This window comes from Schistocerca serialis, chromosome 1 (assembly GCF_023864345.2).
Source record: "Schistocerca serialis cubense isolate TAMUIC-IGC-003099 chromosome 1, iqSchSeri2.2, whole genome shotgun sequence".
In the NCBI taxonomy this organism is placed as follows: domain Eukaryota; kingdom Metazoa; phylum Arthropoda; class Insecta; order Orthoptera; family Acrididae; genus Schistocerca; species Schistocerca serialis.
The window spans coordinates 867,821,094-867,839,433 of NC_064638.1; the positions used below are offsets into that span (position 1 = coordinate 867,821,094).

At 37.5% G+C, this 18,340-nt stretch overlaps 1 protein-coding gene and 1 long non-coding RNA gene across 3 annotated transcripts in view; one reads left to right on the forward strand and one right to left on the reverse strand.

Annotated features, from left to right (window-relative positions):
- Positions 1-18,340, forward strand: part of LOC126485841 (uncharacterized) — a 95,825-nt gene that overhangs the window by 29,733 nt on the left and 47,752 nt on the right. Inside the window, exon 3 of one of the 2 annotated variants that reach the window (XR_007588082.1) lies at positions 6,757-7,182. The exons of the other annotated variant lie outside the window; for it this stretch is intronic. This is a non-coding gene — a long non-coding RNA (uncharacterized LOC126485841). Of the gene's footprint in view, positions 1-6,756; positions 7,183-18,340 lie in introns of those variants that run through there. 2 annotated transcript variants of the gene reach the window in all.
- Positions 8,817-18,340, reverse strand: part of LOC126485814 (RING-type E3 ubiquitin-protein ligase PPIL2) — an 81,999-nt gene continuing 72,475 nt past the window's right edge. Inside the window, exons 11-12 of the mRNA XM_050108904.1 lie at positions 9,113-9,199; positions 8,817-9,068 (exon numbers count right to left, since the gene is read on the reverse strand). Coding sequence (XP_049964861.1) covers positions 9,115-9,199 — 85 coding nt within the window. The 3' untranslated portion in view covers positions 8,817-9,068; positions 9,113-9,114. The remainder of the gene's footprint in view (positions 9,069-9,112; positions 9,200-18,340) is intronic.

An 18,340-nucleotide genomic window follows, 5' to 3' on the forward strand; every position in this document is an offset into this window, starting at 1 on the left:
TCCCATACATCCTCCCACCACCACCTACTCAAGTCTTGTTACAAACGTCACTTCTGAAACCAGTAATGTAATCTACAAGCTAAGCTGCAAACACTGTGCTGCATTTTATGTGGGCATGACAACCAACAAGCTGTGTGACTGCATGAATGGCCTCCAACAAACTGTGGCCAAGAAACAAGTGGATCACGCTGTTGCTGAGCACGCTGCCAAACATGACATCCATCATTTCAATGACTGCTTCACAGCCTGTGCCATACGGATCCTTCCCACCAACATCAGCTTTTCTGAATTCTGCAGGTGGGAATCCCTGCAATACATGCTATGTTCCTGTAACCCTCCTGGCTTCAACCTTCGTTAGTCACTGTCCAAACCCATCCAGCCCCCTTCCCTGTTGCCATTCTAGCACTACACAGCTGCCATTCCAGCATCACACCCAGTCTTTTTACTTCTCTCCTTTTCCACTATTCCCACTCCCCCCTTCCACCTCCCCACCTCTCCCCTGCCCTCCATCTAATCTGCAGCACTTCACTGTCCACTGTCCGCCACCCCAGTCTCCTCCGTATCCTCACCCAGTCACCACTCTTATCATCCACTGGTGCTGCTGCTCGCTGTGTGGTTTCAGTTGCCTGAGACTGCAGGTGTGTGTGTGTATGTAGTCTATTGTTGACGAAGGCCTTACTGGCTGAAAGCTTTATTTGTGAGTCATTTTATTGCGCCTATCTGCAACAGCATCTCCGTTATATGGTGAGTAGCAACTTTCCTTTTCATAATATTTTTACTTCAAATACATCTGGTTAAAAATCCAGCAAAAACATCTTCATAAGTAAATCATACTACATGATTAAATATTACTTCACCCTTTCAGTTCCATATTTTTTCTCAAGGAAGAAAATTTTTTCTTTAAGTGATAACGCTCTTAAGTGTTTTTTTTTAATGATTTTAGATGCAAGATTTATACAAAACTATGTACCCATTTTCAAAGCATACTTTCTACACTTGGCTCCATTTTATGTACTAAAATAACTAATTATGAAATAGCCTCTATTACAATAAATAGGAAAATGATCATTCAGTAGCTACCATGCAAAATAATAATGATGATGATGATGATGATGATGATGATGATGATGATGATGATAATAATAATAATAATAATAATAATAATAATAATAAACCCCGTGGAGGCCCGGGAAAAGAATAGGCCTCTGGTATGTTCTGCTAGTTGTAAATGGTGACGAAAAGAACAAACCACTAATAGGGCTAACCCCCCTTTTAGTGTGATTAGTTGGTTCAGGACAGAACTAATGAAGCCTCGGACAAGCGCAGTCATGGTCGGGGATGATGAAGCCTCGGACAAGCGCAGTCATGGTCGGGGACGACGCTTGAACCTTATGCCCGTTCCCAATGGTAAAGACACTGCTAGCCACACGGAAAATGATTTAAATCCAAATAGAGGTGTTTTGCAGGATATGCTTCCTGCAACCACTCCAGAAGGAAAACAAAGACGGAGGATGAGATGGTCAGATGAAGTTAACCGACACCTCATGTTCTGTTATTACCAAGCAACAAACTTAGGAACCAACACAACTGGATACAGATCACAAGTATATACAACATTTATTACCAGATACCCAGAAGTAAATTTTTTAACAGAACGACGACTAGCTGATCAGATCCGTGTAATAATCAAAAATAACAGGATACCCCAGTCAGAATTAGAAAACATCAAAGAAGAAGAAGAAAATACAGTAATGGACTCAAACATCCCAGAGCAAAAAAACAAAGAACAACACGCATCAATTAAACAATCAGAGAAAAACGAAATCTTAAGACAGCCACCAGAACAAGCACAAAGAGAACATGAAGTGACACACATAATTAGATATAGAAGAAAAATTTCAGCTGACATATATAGAATACAAAGACACAAATACAGACATTAGACCATTCTTGCATAGACTACCAAATAACCCACAAGTCGAAACAACAATAACAACTATCAACAGTCTGCTTGTGTCTGTGTATGTACGGATGGATATGTGTGTGTGTGTGCGCGCGAACGTATACCTGTCCTTTTACCCCCCTAGGGTAAGTCTTTCCGCCCCCGGGATTGGAATGACTCCTTACCCTCTCCCTTAAAACCCACATCCTTTCGTCTTTCCCTCTCCTTCCCTCTTTCCTAATGAAGCAACCGTTTGTTGCGAAAGCTTGAATTTTGTGTGTATGTTTGTGTTTGTTTGTGTGTCTATCGACCTGCCAGCACTTTCGTTTGGTAAGTCACATCATCTTTGTTTTTAGATATATTTTTCCCACGTGGAATGTTTCCCTCTATTATATTCAATCATACACAACAAAATAAATGAAGATACAACTATGGAAGAGTTACAACTACTGGTTTATATAGGAGCACTCACTACACTAAATATACACACTAGGCAGAGATCAGAACCAACCAATACACAGAAGAAACCCACAAAACCAGCATGGTAACACAGGCTACAGATCAGAATAGAAAAACTGAGAAAAGACATCGGACAGCTAACACAATTTATAAGAAATGAAATATCAGACAAAAAACGAAAAAGGGTAGGTAAAATCTCACAACAATAAGCGATAGAGCAATTAGATGAAAAGAAACAGAAATTACAAGCATTGGCCAAACGACTTAGAAGATACAAAAAAAGTGAAAATAGAAGGAAACAAAACCAAACATTCAACACAAACCAAAAGAAATTTTACCAGACAATAGATAACACACACATTAAAATAGACAATCCACCAAACATAACAGAATGGAACACTTCTGGAGCAACATATGGTCAAACCCGGTACAACATAACAGACAGGCACGGTGGATACAAGCAGAAACAGACACATACAAGATGATACCACAAATGCCTGAAGTGATAATGTTGCAGCTTGAAGTCACCCGAGCAATTAATTCTATGCACAATTGGAAAGCCCCTGGAAAAGATAAAATAGCAAATTTCTGGCTAAAGAAGTTCACCTCAACACGTTCACATCTAACTAAATTATTTAACATGAATATAATAGAGGGAAACATTCCACGTGGGAAAAATATATCTAAAAAGAAAGATGATGAAACTTACCAAACAAAAGCGCTGGCAGGTCGATAGACACACAAACAAACACAAACATACACACAAAATTCTAGCTTTCGCAACCAATGGTTGCCTCGTCAGGAAAGAGGGAAGGAGAAGGAAAGACAAAAGGATATGGGTTTTAAGGGAGAGGGTAAGGAGTCATTCCAATCCCGGGAGCGGAAAGACTTACCTTAGGGGGAAAAAAGGACAGGTATACACTCGCACACACACACATATCCATCCACACATACACAGACACAAGCAGACATTTGTAAAGGCAAAGAGGCCCAAACTCTTTGCCTTTACAAATGTCTGCTTGTGTCTGTGTATGTGTGGATGGATATGTGTGTGTGTGCGAGTGTATACCTGTCCTTTTTTCCCCCTAAGGTAAGTCTTTCCGCTCCCGGGATTGGAATGACTCCTTACCCTCTCCCTTAAAACCCATATCCTTTTGTCTTTCCTTCTCCTTCCCTCTTTCCTGACGAGGCAACCATTGGTTGCGAAAGCTAGAATTTTGTGTGTATGTTTGTGTTTGTTTGTGTGTCTATCGACCTGCCAGCGCTTTTGTTTGGTAAGTTTCATCATCTTTCTTTTTAGATATAAATTATTTAACAGTTACATTGCAGACCCATATACAGTCCCTGATACACTTACACATGGAATAACTTATCTGAAACCTAAAGATCAAGCAGACACAGCAAACCCAGCTAAATATCGCCCCATAACATGCCCACCAACAATATACAAAATATTAACTTCAGTCATTACACAGAAATTAATGACACATACAACACAGAGCACAATTATAAATGAACAACAAAAAGGCTGCTGCAAAGGAGCATGAGGCTGTAAAGAGCAACTAATAATAGATGCAGAGGTGACATATCAAGCTAAAACTAAACAAAGGTCGCTACACTACGCATACATTGATTACCAAAAAGCGTTTGATAGTGTACCCCACTCATGGTTACTACAAATATTGGAAATAAACAAAGTAGATCCTAAATTGATACAGTTCCTAAACGTAGTAATGAAAAATTGGAAAACCACACTTAATATCCAACCAAATTCAAATAATATCACATCACAGCCAATACAGATTAAGTGTGGAATATACCAAGGAGGCTCATTAAGTCCTTTCTGGTTCTGCCTTGCTCTGAACCCACTATCCAACATGCTAAATAATACAAATTATGGATATAATATTAATGGAACATACCAACACAAAATCACATATTTGCTGTACATGGATGATCTAAAACTACTGGCAGCAACAAATCAACAACTCAACCAATTACTAAAGATAACAGAAGTATTCTGCAATGATATAAATATGGCTTTTGGAACACACAAATGTAAGAAAAACAGCACAGTCAAGGGAAAACACATAAACAAGAAGATTACATATTGGATAACCACAGCGACTGCATAGAAGCGATGGAAAAAACAGATGCCTATAAATATCTAGGATACAGACAAAAAATAGGAATAGATAATACAAATATTAAAGAAGAACTAAAAGAAAAATATAGACAAAGACTAACAAAAATACTGAAAACAGAATTGACAGCAAGAAACAAGACAAAAGCTATAAATACTTATGCTATACCAATATTGACCTACTCATTTGGAGTAGTGAAATGGGGTAACATAGACCTGGAAGCACTCAATACACTTACACGATCACAATGCCACAAATACAGAATACATCACATACATTCAGCAACAGAAAGATTCACATTAAGCAGAAAGGAAGGAGGAAGGGGATTTATCAACATAAAAAACCTACATTATGGACATTTATCTAAAAACAAAGATGATGTGACTTACCAAATGAAAGCGCTGGCATGTCGATAGACACACAAACAAACACAAACATACACACAAAATTCAAGCTTTCGTAACCATCGGTTGCTTCATCAGGAGAGAGGAAAAGACGAAAGGATGTGGGTTTTAAGAGAGAGGGTAAGGAGTCATTCCAATCCCGGGAGCGTAAAGACTTACCTTAGGGGGAAAAAAGGACAGGTATACACTCGCGCGCACACACACACACACACACACACACACACACACACACACACACACACACACACACACATATCCATCCGCACATACACAGACACAAGCAGACATTTGTAAGGTAGACAATTTAAGAAAAATCTTTATAGAACGAGCAGAAACTAGCAAAATACACAAAGCAATCACTCATATAAATACATCGGCTACACCATTGCAATTTCGTAAGCACTTCTACAACCCTTTAGATCACATAACATCAACAGATACGAAGAAAATAAATTGGAAAAAGTTAATACTACATGGCAATCACCCGTATCATCTAACACAGCCACACATCGATCAAGACCCATCCAACACATGGCTAAGAAAAGGCAATATATACAGTGAGACGGAAGGATTCATGATTGCAATACGGGATCAAATAATGAACACCAGATATTACAGCAAGCGTATTATTAAAGATCCCAATACCACAACAGATAAATGCAGACTTTGCAAACAACAAATAGAAACAGTAGATCACATCACAAGCAGATGTACATTACTAGCAAATACAGAATCCTCCAGAAGACATGACTGTAGCAAAAATAATAAATCAACAACTTGCCACACAACATAAACTAATAAAACAACACGTTCCCACATACAAGTATGCACCACAAAATGTACTGGAGAACGATGAATACAAATTATACTGGAACAGAACCATTATAACAGATAAAACAACACCACATAACAAACCTGACATCAGACTCACCAATAAAAAGAAGAAATTAACACAACAAATCGAAATATCCATACCCAATACAACAAATATACAGAAGAAAACAGGAGAAAAAATTGAAAAATACATCCAACTAGCTGAGGAAGTCGAGGACATGTGGCATCAGGATAAAGTTGACATTATACCAATTATACTATCAACTAAAGGAGTCATACCACACAATATCCACCAGTACATCAATGCAATACAGCTACATCCAAATGTATCTATACAACCACAGAAATCTGTAATTATTGATACATGTTCAATTACCCGAAAGTTCCTAAATGCAATGCAACATATACCTTACAGTTAAAAGGAAGTCACGCTTGATCAAGGTCCGCGTCACTTTCCATTTTTAACCAGACATAACGTCTGAGAAAGGAAAGAAGATGATAATGATAATAATAATAATAATAATAACAACAACAACAACAACAACAACAATATTCAATTGTACAGTGCAATGTAGCAAATCAACCACATCCATGTATTCTGGTGGTCGTGATCTGCTGCCCTGTGCTATACTGACTTGCTGATATTTTCATAGAGATGCTCAACAGTTGGCAGCACTTGAACGTGATGGAAAATTTAGATGTTCGCAAGTGTTTCCACTGGGATGAAATACTTCCATAGCAGCTAAGACACAGTAAAAGTTAATGTACAGAATTGTAACCAGAGTGTCTGAAATGATGCAGTGGTTAATAATGAAAGGGGATACCTACAACATGCTGTCCCATTACAACACATGATCACCATCTAACAGTTGTATAAGGAAATCATGTGCCAAGATCAAGAGCATATGATAGAAATTTCGTGTTATTCTTTTGAGCTCAACATCTCACTCATCTTGGGGATATGCTGATTCAGTTTTTCAGATGGGCTGAGAAGAGGACATCAAAATGTGTGTGCAGCATAGTTGCATGCTTACAAGGCCTTGAGTCAAGTTTTCCGGACAGACTGGAATTGGTGTAAGGGGTTTGTGGTCCAGCAGTCACCAGTGGATATCGTTAGTGTGTGCAACGATGTAGAGAAAAACTATGTTTTATAGGATAAGTTATATGCACCAAATTGTGTGAAAATCAAAGAACATTGTGTAGAGATCGACCGAGTGAGGCAGTGTAGCTGTTAAAGATACTGACCTTATAGTTGTAAGGATGGAGTTCACTTCCTCAACAGTGCCACAGCTAAGTGACTGTCCTGTCTTCATGTAAACGTATACTCTATGTGTATGTATATTTTGAGCTATTTGTTTAAATTGTATTATGATAACAAAACTTACATCTTCGTAAGATAGTCCCTGGATAAATAAATAAAACACATCAATCAGTTAATGACCCTTTAATTCCTGTAGGGTCATAAGATGATGTGGTTGGTTACATGATCAGAATACTGCTCGAGAACAAAAAGCAGGACTGCTTTCATTACTAAGGACTATTTTTGAGGTGTTTTCATACACAACTATTGTTCACCCTTTAACAGTGTCCTTGTTTTTTTGTTGTTTTATCAAAAATAAGTAATGGAGAGACAATTTACTAAAAGTGTGTCCACACCCTCAGCTGGAAAATTGCATTTGCAAGATGTGACAAAACAGTAGAACCCAGCTCAGACCACATGTCTGCATTTGTTCTTTCTAAAGCTTAAAACTTTTCTGCATGTAATCTTCTTGTGAGGCTACACTGGAATGTTGCCATTTTTACCTACCAGAGGAGTGTAAGAACACATTTTTAAGTCACTGTCTGATGACTGCCAATGAATTGTTCTACCAAATCGCAAGTTGCTACAGCGAAACGACAAATTTATAGGTACAAAAAATCTGACACTTCATTCTTTAATACTGCAAGCATTCTCACTCCTGTATCAACATAGCACTAGGCACAATGAATTAGCATGCTCATAGCAAAAAAATTTAATTTTTCATAAGAATAAGTGTTCACAATGGTTTCATGACAAAACAGAAAATATAGCTTACAGAAGAAGCCACATTTTATGAGTGGTTGTAAAGAAATATGCAGGAAGACTTCTGCTTGCCTCTACATCCTCCAGGAGTGTTGAATCATATTTGCACAAGATATGAAACATACATTTGTGCAATCCCCCATTCTGCCAAACTTCCACTATTGAATTGAAAATAGTGAAAACACTAGATGGTTAGAACTAACCATGAATGCTTGTGCATGTTACATATGCAACGTCTGTGTATTCGGTCATGTCACTGTTTCATAATTATATTAGGATAGTTGCAGGCAGACTAGCTATGCAGCTACCGTGTGTTATGTCTACCTGAGCCCTTCCTAATTGTGAATGAACCCCAGTGTCTCTCATCGAGCCAAATATCTGTCATGTCATCATAGAGTCTGACTTACCTAATAACCGGGCTGTGACCATGCACAAAACAACAGAATTCACAGTTCCTCCTCCGCTACTGCAATCACATCTGGAACAAGCTACGTGCACTCTGTATGCAAATCAGTCCTCTGCTGCATCCAAGAGAAAACTGCAGCACTTAATTTCTTCCGTCTCACAACAATTAACACATACAGTCAGTTCTCTCTGTCAAACAGTAAAACAAAAGCTCCCGTCTTATTTCCCTTACGTTTCTTTCTCTTTATATATCTCAGACAGCAACACCACTTTCTTTCCACTCTCTCTTCATTACCTGGGTTCTATCACATTCCTTTCTCTCCCTCTCCTTCCCCTTCTCTCAAATATATTAGTGCCAGTACCTGTAAGTTTAAATCTGCCCAATTGCCGTTGTTGTTCTACTTTTCATGAATGAATGCCAATTGTGCTTTTTGCTTTCTGCTGTGTCTACTACAGATCCAGTATCCATGTCATATTTATTTCTATGTGTAGGATACCACATAAAATGTAAGACCTTATAACTAATGCCTACAGTTCATTACTTTACTGAGAATTAGCTACACATATTCAAAACAAGTAACATTTCATTTTTATTTACACATAAACAGAAAATAAATATTTTACACAAATCATATGATTGTAAAAAAGAGCATGAAAACTACAGGGGAAAACAGAACACCTCTGCTGTTTGAAGTCAAAACATTTAAAACATTTTTGCTCATAAATTGTCCTTACAAAGAGTGTTGGACCCATCTCTCAGAGTGAGCTTCGGTGCATACTGTACAAATGATCCACCTGTCTCCAACCCATTACTGCTTTAATCCATTGTGCCCATGTCATAATGGATAAATCCCAACTGCTGGATCACCAACTGCTGAAGTCACCAAAACTATAACCAATGTTTTTCTTCTTCTTTGGAGGACCCCCAGAGTTTTCTGCAGCATCATTCCTTTAAAAAAATTTAAAAATGGAAAATGTGAAGGTTGCCACAGTTACATTAATCAGTAAACTGGTAGAAGAAATGTCTTTTTTTGAGAGAGTTTAATATCCTATTGCTAGGAAAATAAGTACAGACAACAAAAGAAGGATCCAGAATGGAATAATGATAATATTATGAAAAGGATAGATTGCTATTCACCATATAGTGGAGATGCAAAGCCACAGACAGGCAAAACAAAAAGACTGCTTTTGGTTAAAAGGCCTTCTTCTGAATTAGATAACATATACACACACATATTCTACAAACACACCTCATACACACATGAGCACGTCGCTGGCTGCCGAGGCTGACCTTGGCTGCCAGAGACAGAGGTCTTGTGTGTATGAGTTGCTTTTGCGTGAATTTGTACGTATATGTGTCTAATGCAGGAAAAGACCTATTGGCTGAAAGCTTACTTGTTTAGCACTCTTTTTGTTTTGCCTGCCTGCGACTCAGCATCTCCACTATATGGTGAGTAAGCAATCTATCCTTTTCATAATATAGTCAAATGAACAATATGTAATTTTCTTCCAAAGATTTAAATTTTGTTAAAATATTACATTATTGTTTTGATTGGAATTAAGTTGTATATACAGTGCAATACTGAGTACAATCTAGGTCAAGCAGTTTGCACTTAAAAGGAAAGGTCAGACAGTGCATCCCATTGATTTCCACAAATTTTGGCATACTAGTTGGGGATCAATCAAAAGTAGTATGGTTTCGGCCAATAGCATCCTTTTTGAAAAATTTGAGGTCAAATATAATAATGTATGATCTGTTCCTAATCAGACAGAAGTGTTACGACACTCGAAAATCCATTTCATATTCCCTCATATAATGAAAGTCATCAACTAGTGATGTTGCTTTTTTCCTCAGCAATGCTCAATCATCATGTCTGAGGAAAAACTTATTGATATTGCCAATAAAAACTGAATTTTTATACTAGATTTGTCATGATCAGAAATCAGAATAATTTTTTTTAATATCTGGATCTCTGACTACTACCATAGATAACTATTTGAGCATGCACAATGTAATGATTTTCAAGATACACTGATGTAGTGCTCCACTTTTTTCCATCATATACTCTCACTTCTTAAATGCTGTTATTTCAAGTACTTGATTTTTACACCAACAAATCACTTGTATTGCAGGTCTTTGCTTTTTTTCCACCAAGTTACCACCTCTTTTTCCTTTTTTGTCTGTTTTCTCGTTGGACATTTACGCACACAGAAAAACTGTTTACTGACAACCAACAAATTAGTGGAGAGCATGAATGGACATAAAAGAACTGTCTTGTTCTGGGACCTCAGTATCCAGTTGCTGAACTAAAATATTAGTCAAAGGAGATGAGTGCCTGGCACACCACTCAGGACATTCGGATTCCCCTATCTGCTAGAGATGGAAACTCAACCTTCATAATATTCTCACATCACGACATTCTCCTGGACTCAATGTCCATTAACATACAATTCTCCTTCCCTCTTTTTTCTCTTGATTTTTTGTTTATTATGTCTTCTTTAAATATTTTTATTGCTTTTTACTTTTTCGTCTTCATTGTCACCTCTCAATTTCCCTATCTACTTTACCTCTAAGTTTTTAATCACATTACTGATTTCATTTCTCTTCCTCTTTATTCATATTCACTTCTCACTATCATCATCATCATCATCATCATCATCATCATCATAATCTCCGGACTGAAGCTGGAACAATGCTTACCAATTTACTGTCTCTGACTTCTTATTCTCTCAACACTTCCCCTTTCATCTTTGCGTCTCCTTGTTTTCACATCAGGTGGGTCCCTTCCACCACTAATCATCCTACCACTCTTAATCACCCTATCCCTCTTTCTTTCTTGAGAACCAATGAATAATTCTGAATGTTATGAGAGTTTCTTATATTTTTATGTGTGTTTATCAACAGTACTAAGAATTTTCCCACTGAAGGACTCCAGCCATTCTTTCTTAAATGAATTTTCCTTTGTTATTTAAGCTGAATGAACAACTAAATATCTGTGCTTCACCTTAAAATGAGAATAAAATGCATGTCAATATATTTTTCCCCATTGTCAAATGAAAAATTATTCTCTAACATTAGCCATGACAATTTTGTAATGGAGAAAAAAAAAACCACCAACAGTTATGTACAATTATTTATGTGGGCTAACTGAACAGTGATTTATTAGTCTCATTACGTACAGTGCCAGATCATTAGATCTACTGTACAGGACACACATCAAATTTGAAATGAATATAATGATTTACAAAAATACCTTTTTATATATGGTTTTAGAAAGTTATGAATAATAGATTAATAATTATGCAAGTGCATCTAATAAAAGTACATATAACACTAAAATATTTGTTACATATTAACAGTTTACAATTATGAGTCTATATCTTTCTTCCTATTGTTAAGACTGCAAAACTGTCTTATATGAATTCTTCAACAGTGTAGTAACACTTTTCTGCTAAAATGTTATGGAGTAATCTTTTCAATGAGCCAAGGTCCATGTTTAATATGATCCTACACTATAGTTTGTTACATATTTTTAGCCCTATGCACAGTGGTGTCTGAGCATAAAGCTTTTAATTGATGTGAGGGAAGTTCAAAGTTCTCCTTATGATGAGTACCATAGCTATGGTTGAAGCAATACTTTTTAAGTTTACATTGGTTGTTGTACACAAAAATTAAACTTTGAAATGTTTGCAATGAAGGAATGGTTAGTATTTTTAATTTCTTAAATAATGGGCAACATAACTCATTTTTATGGGCAGCACACGTTCGTAATGAATTTCTTCTGAAGAATTAATAGCCTTGTGCTGTTTGTAGAATTTCCCCAGACATTTATCCCAGACTGAATAACCAAACTGAAGTAACTACCATAGACAGTCTTCCTTGTGTCCATGAGTGACACCAGATAAAATAAACATTGCAAAAGCTAGAGAATTTAATTTGTCACGAGGTATATATGTGTCTTCCAGTTAAGACTTTTGTCAAGGTCTAGGCCCAAGAACTTCACATGACTTTTTTTTGTCACCAACTGACTATTATTAGCTATGTTTACAGGCCCATTGCTGCAGATTTAGAGAAAACTGCATTATCTGGATCTTTGCAACGTTCAGTTTTAGTCAATTTTTATGGAATCAGGATTCAAGTTTTTGTAGAATATTTTGTACTCTATATGGAATTCTTTCAATAGTGTTATTTTTTCTATCATGACTGAATGAGCATCGATATCTAATGGTAAATCATTGACATACGACAAGAACAGGTATCAACTTACAAGGGAACCTCCCTATCGCACCCCCCTCAGATTTAGTTATAATTTGGCACAGTGGATAGGCCTTGAGAAACTGAACACAGATCAATCGAGAAAACAGGAAGAAGTTGTGTGGAACTATGAAAAAATAAGCAAAATATACAAAGTGAGTAGTCCATGGGCAACATAGGCAATGTCAAGGAGGAACTGAGCATAAGCGGGCTGTGGCCTCGTGGTTAGTGTGAGCGGCTGCGGAACGAAAGGTCGTTGGTTCAAGCCTTCCCTCGAGCGAAAAGTTTACTTACTTTATTTTTGCAAAGTTATGATCTGTCCATTCGTTCATTGACGTCTCTGTTCACTGTAATAAGTTTAGTGTCTGTGTGTTGCGACCGCACCGCAAAACCGTGTGATTAGTAGACGAAAGGACGTGCCTCTCCCAAGGGAACCTAAAACATTTGATCGCAAGGTCATAGGTCAACCGATTCCTCCACAGGAAAGCACGTCTGATATATTCTATACGACACTGGTGACGGCATGTGCGTCACATGACAGGAATATGTTTCGACCCACCTAACTTGCACACTTGGCGAATGGGTAAAAAGATTCTTCTACCTTGCCCGATTTAGGTTTTCTTGTGGATGTGATAATCTCTCCCAAAAAAGTGATGAAAACATAAGAGTGTGTCACGTAAACTGCAACAAATGAATGCAACAGTTTCACAGTCGCACAGTTTTCTCTGTGCTCTGTGAAAACATATGTTTTTAACGTTTTCAAATTTTTCGTGTGTAGACCGTCAAATCCTGCATATGTCCAAGCAAATCTGAACACGTCCTGGAATTTTGGAGTGCGATATTGATTATGTGTGAGTGCCTGAAGTCTGATAATTGTCTGAAAATAAAAAATTAAAATTTTCACTCGCGGGAAGACTTGAACCAATGACCTCTCGTTCCTCAGCTGCTCACGCTAACCACTGGACCACGGCGCTCCTGAGCTTGCAATCTCCTTGATGTTGCCTATGTTGCCCATGGACTACTCACTTTGTATATTTTGCTTATTTTTTCATAGTTCCACACAACTTCTTCCTGTTTTCTCGATTGATCTGTGTTCAGTTTTTCAAGGCCTATCCACTTTGCCAACTTATAACTAAATCTGAGGGGGGTGCGATGGGGATGTTCCCTTGTTAGTATTGAATCCTGCGGGATCTTTTGGAAATTTGTTTTCCATTCAGAGTAGTCGTTGACTGAATTCAGTGTTAAAATAATTCTCTGTTTCCTTTGTGTCAGATAAGAATTGAACCACGTTAATGCAGTATCCTTGTTACTGTAACTCGTAGTTTGTAAAGTAGTAATGAGTGGTTCGCTGAATTGAAGGCTTTTGCTAGATCACACAATATTCCTGAAATCTTTTTGCCCTGGTCCAAAAAGGTGCTTATGTTTTCTGTGAATTCTCTGATGGTGTTTATTGTGCTAAACTGATTTTTAGATATAATGTTATTTTCAAGTTGTTTTGACACAAGTTTTTCCATTATTTTAGAAAAGACGGGGACAAAAGATAGAGAAAGATAGTTCCCCATATTTTCTGGGGATCCCTTTCCAAACAGTAGCTTTATCTCAGCATATTTTAGCACATTTGGGAGACACCCTTGTTCAAAGGGGTTGGGTTCTATGTGCCTAAATTAATGTTGTCCTTATGGGCTGTCACATTTACATCAGACTTTGTTACATTTAAAAAGAATTAATTGAAGGAATTTGACGAATGAACAGGATTTACAATAATATCATAACTAATTGTTATCTGTGAAATTTTGGAACTTCTAACATTTATTCCCACCTGTGGCTTCACAAGAGAGCAGAATGCCTTTGTTTTATTTTTTTTTATTTGATTATAAAAATACTTTTTTTTCCAGTTTCTTCGTAGCAAATAGAACTCTCTTAAAGCCAGTCTTGTAACGTCTAAGATAAATTACAAAATCAGGGTTTCTATTTACTTTAGGCTCGTTGTGCAGCTGTCTTTTTTTCTGGCACTAGGAACTCTTATTCCTGGTGTAAACCAATTCAATTTACTCTTTACTTCTGAACAACGAAAACTCCAGGTAGGAATATCAACAATGTAGGAAACGACAGATTGCTACTTACCACAAACAAAACACATTAAATTGCAGGCAGGCACAATTTAAGGACACTTATTAAAGCTTTTGGCCAGTAAGTGTCTCTCAATTAAGCCTGTCTGCAGACACTTATCACAAAAAATTCTAAATATTATTTACTAAAATTCCTTGTCACATACAATTCAGACTTCAGTTTCTATGTTTCTGGGAGCTCTATAAACAAAGCAGAGTGATCATATATTGAAGATCTAGGGAAAACTTCCTAATATCATGAAACTGGTAATTTGGAAGAGTATTATCTATGCAGGTTGCTGATTGCAATTTTTTGTCTAGTGCACACAGTAAAGTTTACGTTAAACCCAGATTTCTGGATTAAATCACAAAATGTTACTGTGTCACTGCATTCAACTAATGTATATAAATTTGCAATCTGCTGCGATCACAATCTTTTACTTGCTTTCTTTATTTAGTTTTTCTAAAATAGAGTGAAATTTGTCTACAAAAAGTTTATTGACCCCAGTGTGGCTCAACAGCAAACACACACACATGGTAGATAGCCAACTTAATGCAACAATGCGTATTATATCAGGCGCAATCAGGCCAACTCCTACAGTGTGGCTGCCTGTTCTCAGTAACATAGCCCCTCCTAACCTGCGCCGTGAACACGCTCTGGTTAGAGAATTTCAAAAAATCATGACCAACCCTCAATTGCAAATCCATGAAGATACTCACGACATCCAAGGAAACCGACTCCGGTCTAGGCATCCTCCACTAAAGACCGCACAGGCTCTGCACCAAACCAACTTTAAAATAAATGACCGATGGAAAGAGGAATGGGAGAGCAGAACAGCAGCAAACTGCCACAGTATGCCATGCATCTTTAGTAAACCAAAAGGATTTGATTGCCCTCGCAAGTTTGGTCAACTCTTAATCGCATCAGAACCAACTGTGGGAGATGCGCCGACTCCTTACACAGATGGGGTAAACTTCCTTCGGCCGCTTGCGACTGTGGCACTGAGAGACAGACGGTCAAACACATCGTGCACGAATGCCCACTAAGGGCATATGAGGGTGACCCACAGGATTTCCTAATGGCGACCCAAGAGGCAATCGACTATTTGTTATCTAAGCTGGACGTCTGGTTGTGATTGCTCTTCTGTGAGTGTAAATTTACAATTGGCGGTGTCCTTATATACAAACTGTTATTTATTGCTCTGTTTATACATATGTGATTTTTTTTAAAATTGTGTTGTTTCTGTAATTTTTACTGTGATGTTATGAGCCATACTCTAAATAAATAAATTATTGACAGAACTTCCAGGAATTTTGTAAACTGATATTATCAGAGTATATAAATCATATAGCTCTACACAACAACTTTCAAAAATATATTTTTCAATTGGACAACTGAAATACAGGAGTCTCCATGAGATGTGTTGTTTCTACAATAGCTGCTGGTAAACTTAAAATTTTTGATTTTATTTAAAACCTCTATGCATTCTTTTGTAAACCAGTGTCCATTTAAGCATACTACCTTTATGAAACTTCCTGGCAGATTAAAATTGTGTGCCAGACCGAGACTCGAACTCGGGACCTTTGCCTTTCGCGGGCAAGCGCTCTACCAACTGAGCTACCCAAGCACGACTCATGACCTGTCCTCACAATTTTACTTCCGCCAGTACCTCGTCTCCTACCTTCCAAACTTCACAGAAGTACTCCTGCGAACTGGCAGAAGTAAAATTGTGAGGACGGGTCGTGAGTCGTGCTTGGGTAGCTCAGTTGGTAGAGCCCTTGTCCGTGAAAGGCAAAGGTCCCGAGTTCGAGTCTCGGTCTGGCACACAGTTTTACTCTGCCAGTTGTTGTTGTTGTTGTCTTCAGTCCTGAGACTGGTTTGATGCAGCTCTCCATGCTACTCTATCCTGTGCAAGCTTCTTCATCTCCCAGTACTTACTGCAACCTACATCCTTCTCAATCTGCTTAGTGTATTCATCTCTTGGTCTCCCACTATGATTTTTACCCTCCACGCTGCCCTCCAATGCTAAATTTGTGATCCCTTGATGCCTCAGAACATGTCCTACTAACCGGTCCCTTCTTCTTGTCAAGTTGCCACAAACTCCTTTTCTCCCCAATTCTATTCGATACTTCCTCATTAGTTATGTGATCTATCCATCTAATCTTCAGCATTCTTCTGTAGCACCACATTTCGAAAGCTTCTATTCTCTTCTTGTCCAAACTATTTATCGTCCATGTTTCACTTCCATACATGGCTACACTCCATACAAATACTTTCAGAAACGACTTCCTGACACTTAAATCTATACTCGATGTTAACAAATTTCTCTTCTTCAGAAACGCTTTCCTTGCCATTGCCAGTCTACATGTTATATCCTCTCTACTTCAACCATCATCAGTTATCTTGCTCCCCAAATAGCAAAACTCCTTTACTACTTTAAGTGTCTCATTTCCTAATCTAATCGCCTCAGCATCACCCGACTTAATTCGACTACATTCCATTATCCTCGTTTTTCTTTTGTTGATGTTCATCTTATATCCCCCTTTCAAGACACTGTCCATTCCATCTGCCAGGAAGTTTCAAAATCAGCGCACACTCCACTGCAGAGTGAAAATTTCATTCTATACCACCTTTATGTTGACAAATTCTGAAAGTATGACTTGCAATTCATCAATTTTAGAGTAACTGAGATTTGGACATTCTGCTGTTAAGCTGCTTATATTCAAATGCATCAGAACAGAGTTTTTGGGTTTATTTATGATTTGAAGAGCATCATAGTTCCATTATATTTACAGCGAGCTTTTGCTTAAAGTCGTTGAACCTCACCTATTCAAGTGTAGCTCATCCTTTCCCAGACATTCATCGCTTAAAAATTTATTTGAATTAATGAAGATCACACCCAGCTTGTTGCAATGTTTCCTAATTCCATTGTTTATATACATATCACTTACCAAGCTTTTGTGCAAGATCCCACTAACAACAATTCTTGAACTCGTAAAAACAGTTTTGGTTGACTGAATCAAGTTTTGAGTTTTCACTGATTATTTCTTCCTCTCTGCTGTTCCGAATGGAATTTGTCCCAACATGAATTAAAACACCTTTGTATTTGTCCCTTTTTCATTTCCACTTCGTTCTAACTCAAGATGTTTTGAAAATGTCTACTGATCCATTGCGATCAAAGTCCAGGACGGACACTGATTTCAGAGTCTGAAACTGTAACATTTTTCAGTGTGGAATTGCCAATAACAATAAATTTACTATTTTCAGTTGGGTTTGCTACAATAATTTTACATTTGTCCTTTTTGTAGGTCACTGTTTTCTATTTGTTTACCGATATTCCAGTGGATAGATTCTGTATGTTTTCTGCCACATTTCTCACACGTGCATCTTTACAGTTTTGTTTTGTATTTGGCTGAGAATTTTCTCAAACGCGGGATTCTGTTTCACTTAATTCCGTTTTGTGGATTTCACACATGCAGGACTGCTTTTCTTGTATTAACCTATCATTTTCTTTCCTTGTAGCGAATATTTCAGTTTTTAATGCCTCAATGTCCTTTTGTAGCAACTTTATAATTTCATTCTTCGAATCTTGTTGCTCATTGATCACCTGAATTTCAGGAACTGTTTGCTTACAACTCATACATGGTGTGCATGATATTATTTTATTGTGAAGTTTTCTACTACTTAAACAAAAAATAAATATGCTTGTTTGTATTCAATAACTAA